Source organism: Dendrobates tinctorius, unplaced genomic scaffold, assembly GCF_039654945.1.
Source record: "Dendrobates tinctorius isolate UK_male_01 unplaced genomic scaffold, ASM3965494v1 ptg000055l, whole genome shotgun sequence".
NCBI lineage: Eukaryota > Metazoa > Chordata > Amphibia > Anura > Dendrobatidae > Dendrobates > Dendrobates tinctorius.
Genome location: NW_027361723.1, coordinates 2,323,376 through 2,346,145, shown reverse-complemented (window position 1 = coordinate 2,346,145; position 22,770 = coordinate 2,323,376). Strand labels below are relative to the sequence as shown.

The 22,770-nt window shown below is 50.1% G+C and overlaps 2 protein-coding genes across 8 annotated transcripts in view; one reads left to right on the top strand and one right to left on the bottom strand.

Moving 5' to 3' along the window:
* Positions 1-11,695, bottom strand: part of EEF1D (eukaryotic translation elongation factor 1 delta) — a 31,694-nt gene extending 19,999 nt beyond the window's left edge. For 2 of the 7 annotated variants that reach the window (XM_073577275.1, XM_073577278.1), the window contains exon 1: positions 11,539-11,633. The gene's annotated coding sequence lies outside the window, so the exon portion shown is untranslated. Of the gene's footprint in view, positions 1-11,538 lie in introns of all 7 variants that reach the window. The other 5 variants (XM_073577277.1, XM_073577279.1, XM_073577280.1 and 2 more) reach the window with 4 other exon arrangements.
* Positions 11,696-11,775: 80 nt separating this feature from the next.
* On the top strand, positions 11,776-18,143 carry TIGD5 (tigger transposable element derived 5). The gene has a single exon (XM_073577284.1). The coding sequence runs from the start codon at positions 12,208-12,210 to the stop codon at positions 13,852-13,854; it is 1,647 nt and encodes a 548-aa protein (XP_073433385.1). The 5' UTR covers positions 11,776-12,207; the 3' UTR covers positions 13,855-18,143.
* Positions 18,144-22,770: the final 4,627 nt, after the last annotated feature.

Here is a 22,770-nt window from a genome sequence, read left to right as displayed (position 1 = left end):
CAGCACTGATCGGACAGGACACCCCATCCCCCCTAACCTGTGATGCCCACCCAGTAATCTATTCCTACGTTTCCAGGAAGAAGAAAACAAATACAAGGATTTACTATAACATACGAATTGTGGCCGCTATTTATACTGTGCAGATTATGGATAAAAATAATCACACAGACCTGCCCAGCATAGCGCCCCCTATACTCAGCTGTATAATATACCCAGCGGTGTAACCGTTCTATAAGATGTACACATACCTGGTGATGTATACAGTCTGCCTCCATATAATACAGCCCCGACTGACAGAGGAGGCGCCATCATACACCACCACACATGGCGTCTATATCAGGCTGCTGGCGGGTGTCAATCTCCAGGCTGTAGGGGGCTGCAGGTCTATGCGGACCCTCGCTCCATATAGTACGTCCCCCTCTTTGTCTTCAATATTTCCTCCTCGCATTACTCGTGTTGTATCACGGCTTGTGATTCGCACTTTACTTTTCAGATTCTATTTAGTTTTTGGGGAAAGTGACTTTTTAGGAAACAGATTATGTTGATGAGGGGCAGAGACTAAGGGTACCGTTACACGTAGCGATGCACCAACGATTCCGACAACGATACGATCTGGCTAAGATCGTTTGTGCATCGCTAGTAAGCAGTCATACAGGCCGATCTTCATAACGACGCATCAGCGATGTCACTAACGACCACGGCGATCGTTGGTACCGTGTCACACACTGTCTATAATAGCGATTCAGCGCTATCTATATGAGTTCGGAGTCACCAACGAGGTCGCTCGTCGTTGATAAGGGGCCTCAAACACAGCGATGCATGCTGGTCAGCGTGATGCCAGCGTTCAAAAAATGATCCTGAACGTTCGCGCACGATCAGCGACATCGCAGCAGGGAGCCGGTCATTTCCACTTGTCCCACTTAGCGAGATCGCTAGAGATGTCGCTGTTGCGTCACAAAATCGTTGTCGCTTCAGCGATATCGCTAGCGATCTCGCCGTGTGTAACGGGGGCTTAAAGCTGGAGTCACACATAGCGACTTACCAGCAATCCCGACAACGATATCAACGTGTCAGGATCGCTGGTAAGTCGCTATGTGATCGCTGGTGAGCTGTCAAACAGACAGCTTCACCAGCGATTAGCACAGCGATGCCGAGCGCACGGCATCGCTGTGTTCGTTAGCGCTGATGAAATATTCATGTAAAAAATAGAATTAAAATAAAAAATATTGTTATTCTCACATTCCGGCGTCCCACGCAGTCTTCCCGCCTCTCTCCACGCTCTGGTCCGAGTAATCCTTTGTGAGAATTACCGTGATGACGTCCGTTCTCGCGGGATCACGAAGTCTCGCGGTCATTCTTGCAAAGGATTACTGGGACCGGGAGCGTGGAGAGAGGCGGGAAGACTGCGCAGGACGCCAGAAGGTGAGAATAACAATATTTTTTTTTTTTTTAATTATTTTACAGCTGATTGCTGGTCTCCCACCTGTCACACGCAGCGATGCGTGCTGGCCAGCGGGAGATCAGCGACGAAAAAAATGTCCAGAGGTTTCTTGCAGCGATCAGCGATACCGGCAGGGGGGCCGGTCGCTGATAGCTGTCACACACAGCGATCTCTCTGGTGAGATCGCTGTTGTGTCACAAAAGTTGTGACTCAGCAGCGATCTCGCTAGCGAGATTGCTATGTGTGACGGGGCCCTAATAGTAGTCGTAGTGGGGAGGTCACTGCCACAACCAGGGCTGTGGAGTCGGAGTCGTGGAGTCGGAGTCGGAGCTCATTTTGGTGGAGTCGGAGTCGGAGTTGGAGTCGGTATAAAATGGACCGACTCCTAAAATATATAATAAATTGGGTACAGTAATTCAATGCAGGATGTGCTGAATATTTTTTCATAGGAGTTTGGGAAAGTTATGAAATGTCCTATAAATGGCTGTTATATTCCTGATCTAAGGCTACATTCACACACAGCGTTTTTCCTGTGTTTTTTGAGGATACGTTTTTCAGCTGCAAAAGCTGATCATCTTTTTAAAAAACTGCATCACCTGAAAGGTTTTTGAGCTCATAGATAATGTTTTCAATAGCAAAAGCAGATTAGAAATCTGCTCTATCTATCCATTTATCCATATCTGTCTATCCATATCGTATCTGTACCAAAAAGAATGAAAACCGGGTAGTACACCAATATATATTCTGTTCTATCTAAATGTCTTGATTATTGTATCATAGAAATGATTAAATGTCTGAGGTTCACATTGTACTACAATAAATTTTTCACTTAAATATAAGCAATATGTGTGGGAGTCGGAGTCGTGGAGTCGGAGTTGGAGTTGGAGTCGGTGTAAGGGAAATTGAGGAGTCGGAGTCGCAGGTTTGGCTTACCGACTCCACAGCCCTGGCCACAACCGGAAAAAAACTCCAGAGTTGTGGACACAGCCACAGGACCCTGGAGGAAAACTGCACAATGGTTGTGTAATGAAGCACAATCCAATGGACAGAAATGCTTTACATGCTGCAGTCAGGGATTGACAGCAGCATCTAAGGATTTAAAGAGAATCTGTCGCCCATTTTTCGACTATCAGCTGCCAGCACCACCATCAGGGGCTTATCTACAGCATTCTGTAATGCATTCTGTAATGCTGTAGATAAGCCCCCAATGTAATCTGAAAGAGAAGAAAAACGAGTTATATTATACTCACCGAGGGGCGGTCCGGGTCTGGTCCGGTGCCTCCCATCTTCTAACGGTGATGTCCTCTTCTTTGCTTCCCATCGTGGCTCCTGCGCAGGCGCATTGCTCTGCCCTGTTGAGGGCAGAGCAGAGTTCTACAGTGCGCAGGCGCCGGGAAAGGTCAGAGAGGTCTGGCGCCTGCGCACTGCAGGACTCTGCTCTGCCCTCAACAGGGCAGAGCAATGCGCCCGTGCAGGAGCCACGATGGAAAGCAAAGAAGAGGACGTCACCGTTAGAAGATGGGAGGCGACTGACCAGACCGCAACCGGACCCCGCCCCTGGGCGAGTATAAACAAACTCGTTTTTCTTCTCTTTCAGGTTACATCAGGGGCTTATCTACAGCATTACAGAATGCATTACAGAATGCTGTAGATAAGCACCTGATGGCGGTGCCGGCAGCTGATAGTCGAAAAATGGGGTGACAGATTCCCTTTAACAGCAGCAAGCAGAGCTTAACCCTTAAATGACCACCAATACGTCTTTTTACTGATATGAGAATATCATCCACATACAGGTGACAATCCAGCAGCCGTCGGCTGTACACTATTACTGACAACTTGATGCATCAGCCACGATCAGTGTCTGCACCGTCCACATCTGTTTAATCACTTAGATGCTGCTGTCAATCCTGACTACATCATATAAATGGTTAACAGTTTGGGGGCATCCTCTTTAGCCCCTTTGGCACTCTGAGATCATGACTGTGTGGTCCTGGTGTTTGCCATGGCAATTTACGGCCAAATAGCGGCCTTAGAGTCTGACGACTATAGCAGCCTGTTCAGAAGTCAGCGACACTTAGGTGGTATAAAACACATTTTTTCATTCCTGTCATGCCACTTTGCATTAATTCCTGAAAATCTCAAAATCACTGGGATACGATGAAGCGTTCCAGAGTTATTTCCATATAAAGTGACATTGGTCAGATTTAAAAAAATTGGTCCAGTCACTAAGAGGTTAGATCGCTCCCATATGATGGCTACACAACACAGCTGGCATCTAGTGGGCATGATGCAGGCGCTGCTCCTGAGCCCGGAACACACACAAGGACCCAAAATGTCCAACATCAGGAAGGGTTGAAATATTCCCTGCACCGGCACTGCTTCTCCACTCTGGGCAAATACCTTATCACTCGCACCACATGCAGCTGTGGTCAGGACGTGGCGTTCACCTTGCCTGCTGAAAGACAAGTGACGGACTGAAGCACCTAGGAAGTTAAGCTGTGATCGGAGCCGGCTCTGCCCGGCCATTCTCCTCCACAGCCGGCTTCACACACACATACACGTTCTGTATATAGGCCCGGCCATCCCCCTCCTCAGCCGGCTTCATACACACACGCTCTAAATATAGGCCTGGCCATCCCCCTCCTCAGCCGGCATCATACACACACGATCTGTATATAGGCCCAGCCATCCCCCTCCACAGCCGGCTTCATACACACACACACACTGTATATAGGCCCGGCCATCCGCCTCCTCAGCCGGCTTCATACACACGCGCTGTATATAGGCCCGACCATCCCTCTTCACAGCCGGCTTCAGACACACGCTCTGTATATAGGCCCGGCCATCCCCCTCCACAGCCGGCTTCATACACACGCTCTGTATATAGACCCGGCCATCCCCCTCCACAGCCGGCTTCATACACACACACGCTCTGTATATAGGCCCGGCCATCCCTCTCCACAGCCGGCTTCATACACACACGCTCTGTATATAGGCCCGGCCATCCCCCTCCACAGCCGGCTTCATACACACACGCTCTGTATATAGGCCCGGCCATCCCCCTCCACAGCCGGCTTCATACACACACGCTCTGTATATAGGCCCGGCCATCCCCTCCACAGCCGGCTTCATACACACACGCTCTGTATATAGGCCCGGCCATCCCCTCCACAGCCGGCTTCATACACACACGCTCTGTATATAGGCCCAGCCATCCCCCTCCACAGCCGGCTTCATACACACACGCTCTGTATATAGGCCCAGCCATCCCCCTCCACAGCCGGCTTCATACACACACGCTCTGTATATAGGCCCGGCCATCCCTCTTCACAGCCGGCTTCATACACACACACGATCTGTATATAGGCCCGGCCATCCCTCTTCACAGCCGGCTTCATACACACACACGATCTGTATATAGGCCCGGCCATCCCTCTTCACAGCCGGCTTCATACACACACGCTCTGTATATAGGCCCGGCCATCCCCTCCACAGCCGGCTTCATACACACACGCTCTGTATATAGGCCCGGCCATCCCCTCCACAGCCGGCTTCATACACACACGCTCTGTATATAGGCCCAGCCATCCCCCTCCACAGCCGGCTTCATACATACACGCTCTGTATATAGGCCCGGCCATCCCCTCCACAGCCGGCTTCATACACACACGCTCTGTATATAGGCCCGGCCATCCCCTCCACAGCCGGCTTCATACACACACGCTCTGTATATAGGCCCGGCCATCCCACTCCACAGCCGGCTTCATACACACACGCTCTGTATATAGGCCCGGCCATCCCCCTCCACAGCCGGCTTCATACACACACGCTCTGTATATAGGCCCGGCCATCCCTCTTCACAGCCGGCTTCATACACACACACACGATCTGTATATAGGCCCAGCCATCCCCTTCACAGCCGGCTTCATACACACACGCTCTGTATATAGGCCCGGCCATCCCCTTCACAGCCGGCTTCATACACACACGCTCTGTATATAGGCCCGGCCATTCCTCTTCACAGCCGGCTTCATACACACACGCTCTGTATATAGGCCCGGCCATTCCTCTTCACAGTCGGCTTCATACACACACGCTCTGTATATAGGCCCGGCCATTCCTCTTCACAGCCGGCTTCATACACACACGCTCTGTATATAGGCCCGGCCATTCCTCTTCACAGCCGGCTTCATACACACACGCTCTGTATATAGGCCCGGCCATCCCCCTCCACAGCCGGCTTCATACACACACGCTCTGTATATAGGCCCGGCCATCCCCTTCACAGCCGGCTTCATACACACACGCTCTGTATATAGGCCCGGCCATTCCTCTTCACAGTCGGCTTCATACACACACGCTCTGTATATAGGCCCGGCCATTCCTCTTCACAGCCGGCTTCATACACACACGCTCTGTATATAGGCCCGGTCATCCCCCTCCACAGCCGGCTTCATACACACACGCTCTGTATATAGGCCCGGCCATCCCCCTCCACAGCCGGCTTCATACACACACGCTCTGTATATAGGCCCGGCCATCCCCTTCACAGTCGGCTTCATACACACACGCTCTGTATATAGGCCCAGCCATCCCCCTCCACAGCCGGCTTCATACACACACGCTCTGTATATAGGCCCGGCCATTCCTCTTCACAGCCGGCTTCATACACACACGCTCTGTATATAGGCCCGGCCATCCCCTCCACAGCCGGCTTCATACACACACGCTCTGTATATAGGCCCAGCCATCCCCCTCCACAGCCGGCTTCATACACACACGCTCTGTATATAGGCCCGGCCATCCCCCTCCACAGCCGGCTTCATACACACACGCTCTGTATATAGGCCCGGCCATCCCCTCCACAGTCGGCTTCACACACACACGCTCTGTATATAGGCCCGGCCATTCCTCTTCACAGTCGGCTTCATACACACACGCTCTGTATATAGGCCCGGCCATTCCTCTTCACAGCCGGCTTCATACACACACGCTCTGTATATAGGCCCGGCCATCCCCCTCCACAGCCGGCTTCATACACACACGCTCTGTATATAGGCCCGGCCATCCCCCTCCACAGCCGGCTTCATACACACACGCTCTGTATATAGGCCCGGCCATCCCCCTCCACAGCCGGCTTCATACACACACGCTCTGTATATAGGCCCGGCCATCCCCTTCACAGCCGGCTTCATACACACACGCTCTGTATATAGGCCCGGCCATTCCTCTTCAGTCGGCTTCATACACACACGCTCTGTATATAGGCCCGGCCATTCCTCTTCACAGCCGGCTTCATACACACACGCTCTGTATATAGGCCCGGTCATCCCCCTCCACAGCCGGCTTCATACACACACGCTCTGTATATAGGCCCGGCCATCCCCCTCCACAGCCGGCTTCATACACACACGCTCTGTATATAGGCCCGGCCATCCCCTTCACAGTCGGCTTCATACACACACGCTCTGTATATAGGCCCGGCCATTCCTCTTCACAGCCGGCTTCATACACACACGCTCTGTATATAGGCCCGGCCATCCCCTCCACAGCCGGCTTCATACACACACGCTCTGTATATAGGCCCAGCCATCCCCTTCACAGCCGGCTTCATACACACACGCTCTGTATATAGGCCCGGCCATCCCCCTCCACAGCCGGCTTCATACACACACGCTCTGTATATAGGCCCGGCCATCCCCCTCCACAGCCGGCTTCATACACACACGCTCTGTATATAGGCCCGGCCATTCCTCTTCACAGCCGACTTCATACACACACGCTCTGTATATAGGCCCGGCCATTCCTCTTCACAGCCGGCTTCATACACACACGCTCTGTATATAGGCCCGGCCATCCCCCTCCACAGCCGGCTTCATACACACACGCTCTGTATATAGGCCCGGCCATCCCCTTCACAGCCGGCTTCATACACACACGCTCTGTATATAGGCCCGGCCATTCCTCTTCACAGTCGGCTTCATACACACACGCTCTGTATATAGGCCCGGCCATTCCTCTTCACAGCCGGCTTCATACACACACGCTCTGTATATAGGCCCGGTCATCCCCCTCCACAGCCGGCTTCATACACACACGCTCTGTATATAGGCCCGGCCATCCCCCTCCACAGCCGGCTTCATACACACACGCTCTGTATATAGGCCCGGCCATCCCCTTCACAGTCGGCTTCATACACACACGCTCTGTATATAGGCCCGGCCATTCCTCTTCACAGCCGGCTTCATACACACACGCTCTGTATATAGGCCCGGCCATCCCCTCCACAGCCGGCTTCATACACACACGCTCTGTATATAGGCCCAGCCATCCCCCTCCACAGCCGGCTTCATACACACACGCTCTGTATATAGGCCCGGCCATTCCTCTTCACAGCCGGCTTCATACACACACGCTCTGTATATAGGCCCGGCCATCCCCTCCACAGCCGGCTTCATACACACACGCTCTGTATATAGGCCCAGCCATCCCCCTCCACAGCCGGCTTCATACACACACGCTCTGTATATAGGCCCGGCCATCCCCCTCCACAGCCGGCTTCATACACACACGCTCTGTATATAGGCCCGGCCATCCCCTCCACAGTCGGCTTCACACACACACGCTCTGTATATAGGCCCGGCCATTCCTCTTCACAGTCGGCTTCATACACACACGCTCTGTATATAGGCCCGGCCATTCCTCTTCACAGCCGGCTTCATACACACACGCTCTGTATATAGGCCCGGCCATCCCCCTCCACAGCCGGCTTCATACACACACGCTCTGTATATAGGCCCGGCCATCCCCCTCCACAGCCGGCTTCATACACACACGCTCTGTATATAGGCCCGGCCATCCCCCTCCACAGCCGGCTTCATACACACACGCTCTGTATATAGGCCCGGCCATCCCCTTCACAGCCGGCTTCATACACACACGCTCTGTATATAGGCCCGGCCATTCCTCTTCAGTCGGCTTCATACACACACGCTCTGTATATAGGCCCGGCCATTCCTCTTCACAGCCGGCTTCCTACACACACGCTCTGTATATAGGCCCGGTCATCCCCCTCCACAGCCGGCTTCATACACACACGCTCTGTATATAGGCCCGGCCATCCCCCTCCACAGCCGGCTTCATACACACACGCTCTGTATATAGGCCCGGCCATCCCCTTCACAGTCGGCTTCATACACACACGCTCTGTATATAGGCCCGGCCATTCCTCTTCACAGCCGGCTTCATACACACACGCTCTGTATATAGGCCCGGCCATCCCCTCCACAGCCGGCTTCATACACACACGCTCTGTATATAGGCCCAGCCATCCCCCTCCACAGCCGGCTTCATACACACACGCTCTGTATATAGGCCCGGCCATTCCTCTTCACAGCCGGCTTCATACACACACGCTCTGTATATAGGCCCGGCCATCCCCTCCACAGCCGGCTTCATACACACACGCTCTGTATATAGGCCCAGCCATCCCCCTCCACAGCCGGCTTCATACACACACGCTCTGTATATAGGCCCGGCCATCCCCCTCCACAGCCGGCTTCATACACACACGCTCTGTATATAGGCCCGGCCATCCCCTCCACAGTCGGCTTCATACACACACGCTCTGTATATAGGCCCGGCCATTCCTCTTCACAGTCGGCTTCATACACACACGCTCTGTATATAGGCCCGGCCATCCCCTTCACAGCCGGCTTCATACACACACGCTCTGTATATAGGCCCGGCCATTCCTCTTCACAGCCGGCTTCATACACACACGCTCTGTATATAGGCCCGGCCATCCCCTCCACAGTCGGCTTCATACACACACGCTCTGTATATAGGCCCGGCCATTCCTCTTCACAGCCGGCTTCATACACACACGCTCTGTATATAGGCCCGGCCATCCCCTCCACAGCCGGCTTCATACACACACGCTCTGTATATAGGCCCGGCCATCCTCTCCACAACCGGCTTCATACACACACGCTCTGTATATAGGCCCAGCCATCCCCTTCACAGCCGGCTTCATACACACACGCTTTGTATATAGGCCCGGCCATCCCCCTCCACAGCCGGCTTCATACACACACGCTCTGTATATAGGCCCAGCCATCCCCTTCACAGCCGGCTTCATACACACACGCTCTGTATATAGGCCCGGCCATCCCCCTCCACAGCCGGCTTCATACACACACGCTCTGTATATAGGCCCGGCCATCCCCCTCCACAGCCGGCTTCATACACACACGCTCTGTATATAGGCCCGGCCATTCCTCTTCACAGCCGGCTTCATACACACACGCTCTGTATATAGGCCCGGCCATCCCCCTCCACAGCCGGCTTCATACACACACGCTCTGTATATAGGCCCGGCCATCCCCCTCCACAGCCGGCTTCATACACACACGCTCTGTATATAGGCCCGGCCATCCCCTTCACAGTCGGCTTCATACACACACGCTCTGTATATAGGCCCGGCCATCCCCCTCCACAGCCGGCTTCATACACACACGCTCTGTATATAGGCCCGGCCATCCCCTTCACAGCCGGCTTCATACACACACGCTCTGTATATAGGCCCGGCCATCCCACTCCACAGCCGGCTTCATACACACACGCTCTGTATATAGGCCCGGCCATCCCCCTCCACAGCCGGCTTCATACACACACGCTCTGTATATAGGCCCGGCCATCCCCTCCACAGCCGGCTTCATACACACACGCTCTGTGTATAGGCCCGGCCATCCCCCTCCACAGCCGGCTTCATACACACACGCTCTGTATATAGGCCCGGCCATCCCCCTCCACAGCCGGCTTCATACACACACGCTCTGTATATAGGCCCGGCCATCCCCTCCACAGCCGGCTTCATACACACACGCTCTGTATATAGGCCCGGCCATCCCCTTCACAGTCGGCTTCATACACACACGCTCTGTATATAGGCCCGGCCATCCCCCTCCACAGCCGGCTTCATACACACACGCTCTGTATATAGGCCCGGCCATTCCTCTTCACAGTCGGCTTCATACACACACGCTCTGTATATAGGCCCGGCCATCCCCCTCCACAGCCGGCTTCATACACACACGCTCTGTATATAGGCCCGGCCATTCCTCTTCACAGCCGGCTTCATACACACACGCTCTGTATATAGGCCCGGCCATTCCTCTTCACAGCCGGCTTCATACACACACGCTCTGTATATAGGCCCGGCCATTCCTCTTCACAGCCGGCTTCATACACACACGCTCTGTATATAGGCCCGGCCATCCCTCTTCACAGCCGGCTTCATACACACACGCTCTGTATATAGGCCCAGCCATCCCCCTCCACAGCCGGCTTCATACACACACGCTCTGTATATAGGCCCGGCCATCCCCTCCACAGCCGGCTTCATACACACACGCTCTGTATATAGGCCCGGCCATTCCTCTTCACAGCCGGCTTCATACACACACGCTCTGTATATAGGCCCGGCCATCCCCCTTCACAGCCGGCTTCATACACACACGCTCTGTATATAGGCCCGGCCATCCCCCTCCACAGCCGGCTTCATACACACACGCTCTGTATATAGGCCCGGCCATTCCTCTTCACAGCCGGCTTCATACACACACGCTCTGTATATAGGCCCAGCCATCCCCCTCCACAGCCGGCTTCATACACACACGCTCTGTATATAGGCCCGGCCATCCCCTCCACAGCCGGCTTCATACACACACGCTCTGTATATAGGCCCAGCCATCCCCCTTCACAGCCGGCTTCATACACACACGCTCTGTATATAGGCCCGGCCATCCCCCTCCACAGCCGGCTTCATACACACACGCTCTGTATATAGGCCCGGCCATCCCCCTCCACAGCCGGCTTCATACACACACGCTCTGTATATAGGCCCGGCCATCCCCTCCACAGCCGGCTTCATACACACACGCTCTGTATATAGGCCCGGCCATCCGCCTCCTCGGTCTCTCCTTCCTCCTCAGCCGGTAGTTTATGCTCAGTGCAGTCTGGAAGACCCTCCGGTTAAGGACTCGGCCCCGCCCTCCCACCGGCCAGCAGCCCCCCGAGCCCGGCCCGGTACTCACGCTGCAGCCGCTGCCGTGTCAGGAGAGAGCGCGGGAGGGAAGGAGGGCAGCACGTGACCTGCCAGCTCTAGTAACCAGGGCAGGACCGTACCACTATACAATCTAGGGTGGGAACAGGAGAGAGGAAAACGGCTTCTAATCCAACCGTCACTACCAGCTTGGCACGTTACTGGCATCACTCCGCTCACGTCATGTATCCAGGGCGCCTACCAATTACTGAGCGGGTGATTTTACCTCAGTTCGCTATTTAGTTCCATGACTGGGATGGTTGAGTCCTTAAGGTAGACTCATCGCAGACGCAGTATAGACGTGTGGTTCTGCGCATGTGTACTACTATGACAGATGTGTACTACTATGACAGAAGGTGACAGCTGGAACTCGAGCGCATGCGTAATGTGCCCGGCAGCGTTCTTTACACGGCGCGCATGCGTGGGGGTATTTGTGTCTCTTCCTGCCTGGACACGGACAGAGTTTGGGCTCTGGAGGTGAGGAGGGGTCAGACAAAAGAGCACACAGCAGAGAGACAGGGCTCTGTCATCACAGCTGGGGCATCTGTGACAAGGCAGCGGGCACAGCCTGGCACCCCATCAACATGGCAGCAAACTTACGGCATGGCGTGAGCAGACGGACTGAGTGACCTTCGTTTCCTCTGTGCCCACAGCTATCACCATGTCGTGCCAGGGACAGCAGATCCTGGGCGATGCAGAGGGCACACAGACCCTGGTGAAGATGGCATTTCGTAAGGCGTACTCCATTAAAGACAAGCTGGAGGCCATAGAGAGAGTTAAGAATGGCGAGCGCCAAGCCAGCGTCTCCAGAGATTTCGGGGTGCCGGGGGGAACCCTACGAGGGTGGCTGAAGGACGAACAGAAGCTGCGATGGTTTCTGGACCAGCTTGGCGGGGACGTGGGGACGCAGCGGAAGAAAATGCGCCTCGCCAACGATGAAGAAATTGACCGTGCCGTATACTCGTGGTTCCTCACTTTACGACAACAGGGCATTCCTCTGACTGGGCCGATAATCCAAGCCCAGGCCGAGATGTTTGCCAAGCAGATCTACGGAGAGGACTGCACCTTTAAGGCAAGCCATGGCTGGTTTTGGCGCTGGCAGAAAAGACACGGTATCTCCAGTCAGCACATATATGGCGAACCAAAAATGAGGCCAACAGATATTGACCCGGTTCTGGTCTACCAAGAAGAAGAACCTGAGACACCGGTGAATGATGGCGGCTATGGAGATGAACAGATCTACAACGCCAACATTACTGGATTATATTGGAAGCTCCTTCCAGACCAAACACAAAATGTGGTAACAGATAACACGGGGCGCTACCATAAAGTGAAGGATAGCCTGACCATTCTCTTGGCCGCCAACCTTACAGGCAATCACAAGCTGAGACCATTGGTTGTTGGAAAGCTGCGGGCTCCACCAAGTCTTCGAAACCAAAATCATGACAGATTGCCAGCCACCTACAGTTTCTGTAAAACCGCACGGCTGACTCTAGATCTACTCCGACAATGGTTTTTTTATGAGTTTGTACCCAGGGTAAAGCGTTATTTGAGACGGTGCTCTCTCCAACAGAAAGCTGTCCTCCTTGTCAACCAGTGTCCTGGAAGCCCTCCCAGTAAGGAGCTTCAGACCCCTGATGGAAGTGTGCGAGTGTTGTTCCTTTCGAAAAACACTAGAATCAAGGTCCCATCCATGGACCACGGAGTCATCTCGTCCTTCAAACTCCTCTACAAGCGGGAGCTCCTGCGGATGGTTCTGTCTGCCGAGGGTTCTCCTTCAGATTTCCTCAAGTCCTTTCTGTTGAAAGACATGATCTTCCTTACTGGCCAGGCGTGGGGCATGATACAGGCCGGAAGTATCGAGAAATGTTGGCTCTATGGTTTCAAAGCTGCTTTCGAAAGCAGCGCCATGGCGGACACAGTTGGAGATGACTATAACAAGATCTTCTCAGACTTGACCCACCTGGTCACTCTGGTTTACAAACATTTAGCCCCAGAGGATGTCACGGAGTGGGTGCACATTGATGACCCCATCCTGGCCATAGAGGAATCATTAGAGAGGCGAACCACAGACAATGCTTGTGACAATGAAGATGCCAGTGAAGATGATGACATAGAGCATGACCTAAACCCATCAATGGCCGAGGCTGTCCAGGGGTTGGAGACTGCGTTACGATGGTTTGAAGCCCAGGAGCCACAGAATGTGGCCCCTATAGCAAAAGCGCAGTTGCGTTCATTAATCGTCATGACGCAACGTCTTCAGCAAATTAAATCTGAAACCAAAGGCCCTAACTATGGCAGCTTCTAATTGATGGTATTAGCGGGCATCATAGATTTGAAACATATTCGTAGGTAGACTATAGATATATATGATGTATGCTCCGCAGTGATATGCATCCTGGTGTCCTAGTGGCTCCTCAGGAAATATTGCACTTCATTTTGCCAGGTTGACCTGTTTACCTGCAATCTAAACTTCCGCATTATGGTGTGTTTTGTCCACACGGATATTTTTGTCATAACATTTTATGCGGGAAATGTTTTAACTTTTTTTTTATATTTTAAAGTCATTATAAAAAATCTGGGAGCCAATGAAATAATTGTTGAGATATTTGATAGCTAGATCCCAGAGGTAAAATATCTGATGTGAGGGGCCATACTTAAAGGCCCCCATACACTGATGCAGACATACACATTAGTCCATCTTGCTTGTTCTAGTCTTTCAGCCTGGCCTTACATGTCACCCAAGGCCACGAACGGACAATCCTTCTGGGAATATTCTTCAAACAAAAGATTTCAGTTTGAAAAAAAAAAAAATCAACCCCGGCTGATGACTGTTGGCTAAAACAATCGTTCGCTTTTAGGTTTCTACCCAACGAACCATCTTTTTGGTTGAAATTGTTCATTTTCAGAAACTTTCATTTGTATGGGGGCCTTAAGTCTATAGGATAACATCCTAATGATCAATTTCTATCAAAATGAATGATCGGTTTAGTTGACTGATCACAGATCGTCATTGCTTGAAATTAAGTCGGCCATGTTTGATTTTTACAGACAAATGTTAGACAAAAGATCGTTCGCCTATAATTTGTTGTTCGTCACCCAGTGATTAAAAATGTATGACCAGGTTGAAATACTGTAACAGGCAATATGGGCTGGAGTCTGTATCTGTATGGTCATGTCAGCCTTACAATTGTCTATTCAGCCAGACGTGTGACTAGGTCTGTGGGATAATATCTTATATGTGTGGGATATTATCATGGCCGGTGGGTATCATTGGTAAGTAAAGTAATATATGATCTGTGGAATAATATCTTGGTCTGTGTGGTAATATTGCACATCAGTAGAGTAACGTCTCAGTCTGTGAGGTAATATCTCAGATTTGTGAAGTAATATCTCATCTGTGAGGTAATACCTCAGTCTGAGGTAATATCTAACATGTGAGGTAATATCTCAGTCTGTGGTAATGTCTTAGTTCTGTGAAGTAATATGTCAGATCAGTGTGGTAATATCTCAGATCTGTGAGGTAAAATGTGAGATCTGTGAGGTAATATCTCAGATCTGTGAGGTAAAATGTGAGATCTGTGAGGTAATATCTCAGATCTGTGAGGTAAAATGTGAGATCTGTGAGGTAATATCTCAGATCTGTGAGGTAAAATGTGAGATCTGTGAGGTAATATCTCATATCTGTGAGGTAATATCTCAGATCTGTGAGGTAATATCTCATATCTGTGAGGTAATATGTCAGATCTGTGAGGTAATATTTCAGTCTATGAAGAAAATTCTCATCTCTGAGGTAATATCTCAAGATTTATGAAGTAATATTTGTTTCCTCTAATATTTGTGCACGGTTAATATCCCAGGTCTCTGAGGTAATATCTTGGTGTACAGGATATTATCTCCTCACATGGCAGAGATCTCACCATCCTACATTATCATATTACATGTCCCAAATGGCATGGTCATATAAAATCTTCTAGTGGGTCACAGATTGTGCCCTCCTACAGTATCCTCTCCTCACATATTCCAAATTTCACCCTCCATTATATCATCACATGTCCCTGATGGCGAAGTCATACAATATAATCTCATGTGTCCCAGATTGACTCCTTCATACATTATATCCTCACATGGCCCAGATCATGCAATATTTAATTGCACGTCCAGATCACACACTCACACAGTATCAGCTCTTCACAAGTCCGAAATCACACCCTTTTGCAATATCATCTCACACGTCCCATATTGCGCCATCCTACAATATCTCCGTACACGTCCCATATCGCACCCTCCTACAGTATCTTCTCACACGTCCCATATTGCACACACCTACAATATCTCCACACATGTCCCATATCGCACCCTCCTACAATATCTCCACACATGTCCCATATTACACCCTCCTACAATATTGCCACACATCCCATATTGCAACCTTCCTAAAATATCTCCACATGTCCCATATCACGCCCTCTACAATATCTCTGCACATGTCCCATATCGCGCCCTACAATATCTCCTCACATGTCCCATATTGTGTCCTCCTACAATATCTCTGCACACGTCCCATATCGCGTCTCCTACAATATCTCCTCACATGTCCCATATTGTGTCCTCCTATAATATCTCTGCACATGTCCCATATTGAGTCCTCCTACAATATCTCTGCACATGTCCCATATCACGCCCTCCTACAATATCTCCTCACATGTCCCATATTGTGTCCTCCTATAATATCTCTGCACATGTCCCATATTGAGTCCTCCTACAATATCTCTGCACATGTCCCATATCACGCCCTCCTACAATATCTCCTCACATGTCCCATATTGTGTCCTCCTATAATATCTCTGCACATGTCCCATATTGAGTCCTCCTACAATATCTCTGCACATGTCCCATATCACGCCCTCCTACAATATCTCCTCACATGTCCCATATTGTGTCCTCCTACAATATCTCTGCCCACGTCCCATATTGTCCTCCTACAATATCTCCTCACATGTCCCATATTGTGTCCTCCTACAATATCTCTGCCCACGTCCCATATTGTGTCCTCCTACAATATCTCCTCACATGTCCCATATTGTGTCCTCCTTCAATATCTCTGCACACGTCCCATATCGCGTCTCCTACAATATCTCCTCACATGTCCCATATCGCGCGCTCCTACAATATCTCCTCACATGTCCCATATGGTGTCCTCCTACAATATCTCCTCACATGTCCCATATTGTGTCCTCCTACAATATCTCCTCACATGTCCCATATCGCGTCCTCAAACAATATCTCCTCATACATCTCATATCGCGCCCTCCTACAATATCTCCTCACATGTCCCATATGGTGTCCTCCTACAATATCTCCTCACATGTCTCATATCGCGCCCTCCTACAATATCTCCTCACACATCTCATATCGCGCCCTCCTACAATATCTCCTCACACATCTCATATCGCGCCCTCCTACAATATCTCCTCACACATCTCATATCGCGCCCTCCTACAATATCTCCTCACACATCTCATATCGCGCCCTCCTACAATATCTCACACATCTCATATCGCGCCCTCCTACAATATCTCCTCACACATCTCATATCGCGCCCTCCTACAATATCTCCTCACACATCTCATATCGCGCCCTCCTACAATATCTCCTCACACATCTCATATCGCGCCCTCCTACAATATCTCCTCACACATCTCATATCGCGCCCTCCTACAATATCTCCTCACACATCTCATATCGCGCCCTCCTACAATATCTCCTCACACATCTCATATCGCGCCCTCCTACAATATCTCCTCACACATCTCATATCGCGCCCTCCTACAATATCTCCTCACACATCTCATATCGCGCCCTCCTACAATATCTCCTCACACATCTCATATCTCGCCCTCCTACAATATCTCCTCACACATCTCATATCGCGCCCTCCTACAATATCTCCTCACACATCTCATATCGCGCCCTCCTACAATATCTCCTCACACATCTCATATCGCGCCCTCCTACAATATCTCCTCACACATCTCATATCGCGCCCTCCTACAATATCTCCTCACACATCTCATATGGCGCCCTCCTACAATATCTCCTCACACATCTCATATCGCGCCCTCCTACAATATCTCCTCACACATCTCATATCGCGCCCTCCTACAATATCTCCTCACACATCTCATATCGCGCCCTCCTACAATATCTCCTCACACATCTCATATCGCGCCCTCCTACAATATCTCCTCACACATCTCATATCGCGCCCTCCTACAATATCTCCTCACACATCTCATATCGCGCCCTCCTACAATATCTCCTCACACATCTCATATCGCGCCCTCCTACAATATCTCCTCACACATCTCATATCGCACCCTCCTACAATATCTCCTCACACATCTCATATCGCACCCTCCTACAATATCTCCTCACACATCTCATATCGCGCCCTCCTACAATATCTCCTCACACGTCCCTTATTGTGATTTGCTACAAAGTTGTCCTTGTTTGTTTTTTTAAACCAGTCCCCAAACTGGCACTTTACACATTTGTCAGAAGTGTTGTGTACTGTAATAAATTATTTTTATCTTCTTGGTAGTTTCCTATATTATATTCTTTTTCTTCCTTAAAGGTGCTGTCACACTTAACGATGCACCAGCGATCCCGACCAGCAATATGACGCGGTCAGGATCGCTGGTGCATCGCTAAGTGGTCGCTAGTGAGCTGCCACACAGGCAGATCTCACCAGCGACATCGCTGGGGACGGGGGTCGCTACTTACCTGTCAGACGCGGCGATCCTGACGTCCTGACGTCCTCCCGCCCGGCTCCACACTCGTCTCCACAGGAAGCGCCGCAGGAAGCTGACGGCGAGAAACAGTCCTGGACGTTCTCGCGCGATCAGCGATAACCAGCGGGGGAGCGGGTTGTAGGTAAGTATCACACACAGCGATATCGCTTAGTGTGACAGGCCCTTTAATATTATCACTATGTCAAACAGCTCAGGTGACCATATGATGACTGCCATATGTGAAGCTACACTGCATAGTGGTGAAAGAGACTAAGGCTGGGGTCACACAACGTATAAAAATATGGACTGTATTGTACGGTCGTAATACGCAGAAATGGTCCCCGAATAGTGTTCCGTATGTCATCCGTTGTCAAGGTGTGGCCGCATATTTTGCGCATGTAATCATCCGTATGGCATCCGTTTGCCGAGATTTTCTCGCAGGCTTATAAAATGGACATATAATGGAGCCCAATGACAGGTTTAAACCCAAGCGACATACAGTATATATCTGATATATAAAGCTCAAGTGTGTGTATGTCCGGGATAGGCATCCGCACCGTCGCAGCTACAGCCACAAAATTTGGCACAGTCACACGTCTGGACCTCGAGAGCGTCATAGGCTATGTTGTGAGGCGAAATTTTAACCCCGCGCGTTCCAGTTCACAAAACAATTTTGCCCCTAACTACATACTGGGGAAAATGTGTGTGCGTCAAGCCCCGCCCCTCATTATGATGTCATAATGCCCCTATCTACATAATGGGGAAAGTGTGTGCGTATCAAGCCCCACCCCTCATTATGTCACAATGGTTGCCATGGCGATGCTGATGTCATCATAGGTTGCAAGCCCCGCCGCTCATTATGTCATAATGGTTGACCATGAGATGGAAGATGTGTGATGGGTATATGGGCACTGGACTATGGGATGGAGGATATGTATGATGGGTATATGGGCATGGGACTATGGGATGGAGGATGTGTGATGGGCACGGGACTATGGGATGGAGGATGGGTATATGGGCACGGGACTATGGGATGGAGGATATGTATGATGGGTATATGGGCATTGGACTATGAGATGAAGTATGTGTGATGGGTATATGGGCACTCAACTATGGGATGGCGAATATGTATGATGGGTATATGGGCATGGGACGGAGGATATGTATGATGGGTATATGGGCATGGGACTATGGAATGGAGGATGTGTGATGGGTATATGGGCACTCGACTATGGGATGGAGTATATGTATGACAGGTAAATGGGCACGGGACTATGGGATGGTGGATATGTATGATGGGTATATGGGCACGGGACTATGGGATGGAAGATATGTGTGATGGGTATATGGGCACGGGACTATGGAATGGAGGATGTGTGATGGGTATATGGGCACGGGCCTATGGGATCGTGGATATGTATGATGGGACTATGGGATGGAGGATAATTATAATTTGTTATAACTAACCACAGTTAGTTACTATGCCCGGGCAGCGCCGGGCTCTTCAGCTAGTATATCTATACACACACACACGTCATTGAGACACGTGTTCTACATAGCAGATTAGCCGCTAAATTAATTGCCGGATTCTGTAAAATCAATCCCAAATCTGACATGAAATGACACATGGTTACATACAGTAAACCATTTCATTTCATGTATTTTGTTATATGTCCCTGACGAACAATTAAAGTAAAGGAAAAACAAGGGAGGGGGCGCAGACATAGGGCTTCACCTGGTATAAATCAATGAAAATGAAAAAAGTACTCTAAGGTACTCACCCTTTATGGGTTGTGTTCAGACACAACCACTCAACATTTTTTGCAGTTGTATAGCTGCTGCAGAGCTCGTGCAGGTGGAAATGTCCACTAAGAATCACAAGTTGAGGATCAAAAAAAAAAAGCACTTCTGAGCAACCGCGCTGCTACAGTGACACGAATTCTTCAGAAATCCATATAAATCTTTCAAGTTCTTTATTAAATGTACTACAAAAACTACGCGTTTCGAGGAGACAAACCGCACCTCTTCTTCAGGCTACAGTACAGAGTAGTATATCTATACACACACACTTCATTGAGACACGTGTTCTACATAGCAGAATAGCCGCTAAATTAATTGCCGGATTCTGTAAAATCAATCCCACATCTGACATGAAATGACACATGGTTACATACAGTAAATCATTTCATTTATTTTGTTATATGTCCCTGACGAACAATTAAAGTAGGGTATGTGTGTAAAATTTGCGACGTCTAGGTGTTAAATTAAGGGGTTAATTCGTTTTTTAAAAAATGGGTGGGCTCCCACGGTAAAATCGCAACCAGAGAGGTAAAGCAGGTGAGTGAGGGCAGATTTTAATAGCCTTGAGAGGGACCATTGTTTTTGGCCTCCCTGGCTACAAAAATCTGACCCCAGACACCCCAGAAAAGGCGCATCTATAAGATGCGCCTTTTCTGGCACTTAATGTCACCTTGCAATTGCCAAATCTAGAGGTTCAAAGGGAGGCTTCACAGGGAATTGAGCATAATTCTAATTTGGTCTGCAGATCTCCAGGCCAGCATTTGAGCCAAAGTGCCCTTCGGGCTGCGTTGGAGAGGGCTGCAGATTTAGATGCTAATCTGAGTTGGCTGAGGAATCCACCAGAAAGGCGGCTGCTCCCCCCCATATTAACCCCTTTGCTTCCCTCCCTTTGATGTGGCCTCCAGCTGTGAGCCCACATCTTTCCCCACATGGCAGCTGTTTTGAACTCTGACAGCAGCATTTAACACGAGCTTCTGGCCATTGTGCCAGAAATCCTCCCACTAGTGACCCCTGTCATGTGTTCGCGGGTCACCGGTGCATTAGCCTGACAACCAGAGGTGTCCTGCAGACCTCTATGGTTGTTAGTGCCATATTGCTATGAGCGCCGCCCGGTAGTCGGCGTTCATAGCAAGTAATTCTACTACATAGAGGTGATCTGATCATCGCCTCTATGTAGCATAGCCAATCCGGTTGTGGCAGCTTCTAGTCTCCCATGGAGACTGTTGAAGCATGCCAAAAGTTTAAAAAAAAAAAAAAGTTTTTAAAAATATAAAAGGTCAAATCACCCCCTTTTCGGCCCATTCAAAATAAATTAAGAAAACAATCAAACATACACGTATTTGGTATCGCCGCGTTCAGAATCGCCCGATCAATAAAAATAAGGATTAACATGATCACAACACTGTAGCGGAAAAAAAAATAAAAACGCCAGAATTACGTTTTTTTTGGTGGCTGCGACATTGCATTAAAATGCAATAACGGGCGATCAAAAGATCGTATCTCCATCAAAATGGTATCAATAAAAATGGCAGCTCGGCCCTCAAAAAATAAGCCCTCGCCCAACCCAAGATCACGAAAAATGGAGACGCTACGGGTCTTGGAGAAAATAGTGCAATTTTTTTTTATTTTTTTAACAAACTTTGGATTTTTCTTTCACCCCTTAAATAAAAAAGAACCTGGACATGTTTGCTGTCTATGAACTGGTAAAGACCTGGAGAATCATAATGGCAGGGCAGTTTTAGCATTTGTTGAACATGGTAAAAAAAAAATCCAAAAAACTGTTGTGGAATTGCAGTTTTTTTTGCAATTTCACCACACTTGGAATTTTTTTTCCCGTTTTTGAGTACACGATATGGTAAAACCAATGGTGTCGTTCAAAAGTACAACTCGTCCCACAAAAAACAAGTCCTCACATGGCCATATTGACGGAAAAAATATAAAAGTTATGTTTTTGAGGAGTGGGAAAACACAAAAACAAAAATGGGCAGGGTCTCTAAGCGGTTAAAAGGTATGGACTCTAGCACTTCATTCCTGGATACCCCCTCCCGGAGCTGTTCCTCTAGCTGATCTACCCAGATCATAAGGGATCTAGACGTGCAAGTAGCAGGTATGGCGGGCCTAAGATTACTCCCCCGATGTCTCCCATGCCCCTTTAAAGGGAATCTGTCACCTCAATTTGGCGGGCTATTTAAATGCCTTGTGTCCGGTCCGATGGGCGGTGTTTTGTCTCCTTTCCTCCACCCTATCCTTGTCCACCGTTCTGCAATATTTTCAGGAATTAGTTGTCCTCCTTAGTCGGCGCGTGCGCCATGCAATCTTGCCTCGTGCACGCGCAGTATGCTTTGCCCAACTGCGGACAAAGCCAAAAAGCATTACTGCACATGCGCCGGTGAACTATGTCCTGGAACACAGCGAAATACTTCCGGGACATAGTTCACCGGCGCATGCGCAGTAATGCTTTTCGGCTTTGCCCGCAGTTAGGCAAAGTATACTGTGCTTGCGCGAGGCAAGATTGCATTGCGCACGTGTCGACTATTGAGGACAACTACTCAAACTCCCGAAAATATTGCGAACAGCGGACAAGGATGGGATGGAGGAAAGGAGACGAAACACTGCCCATCGCACCGGAC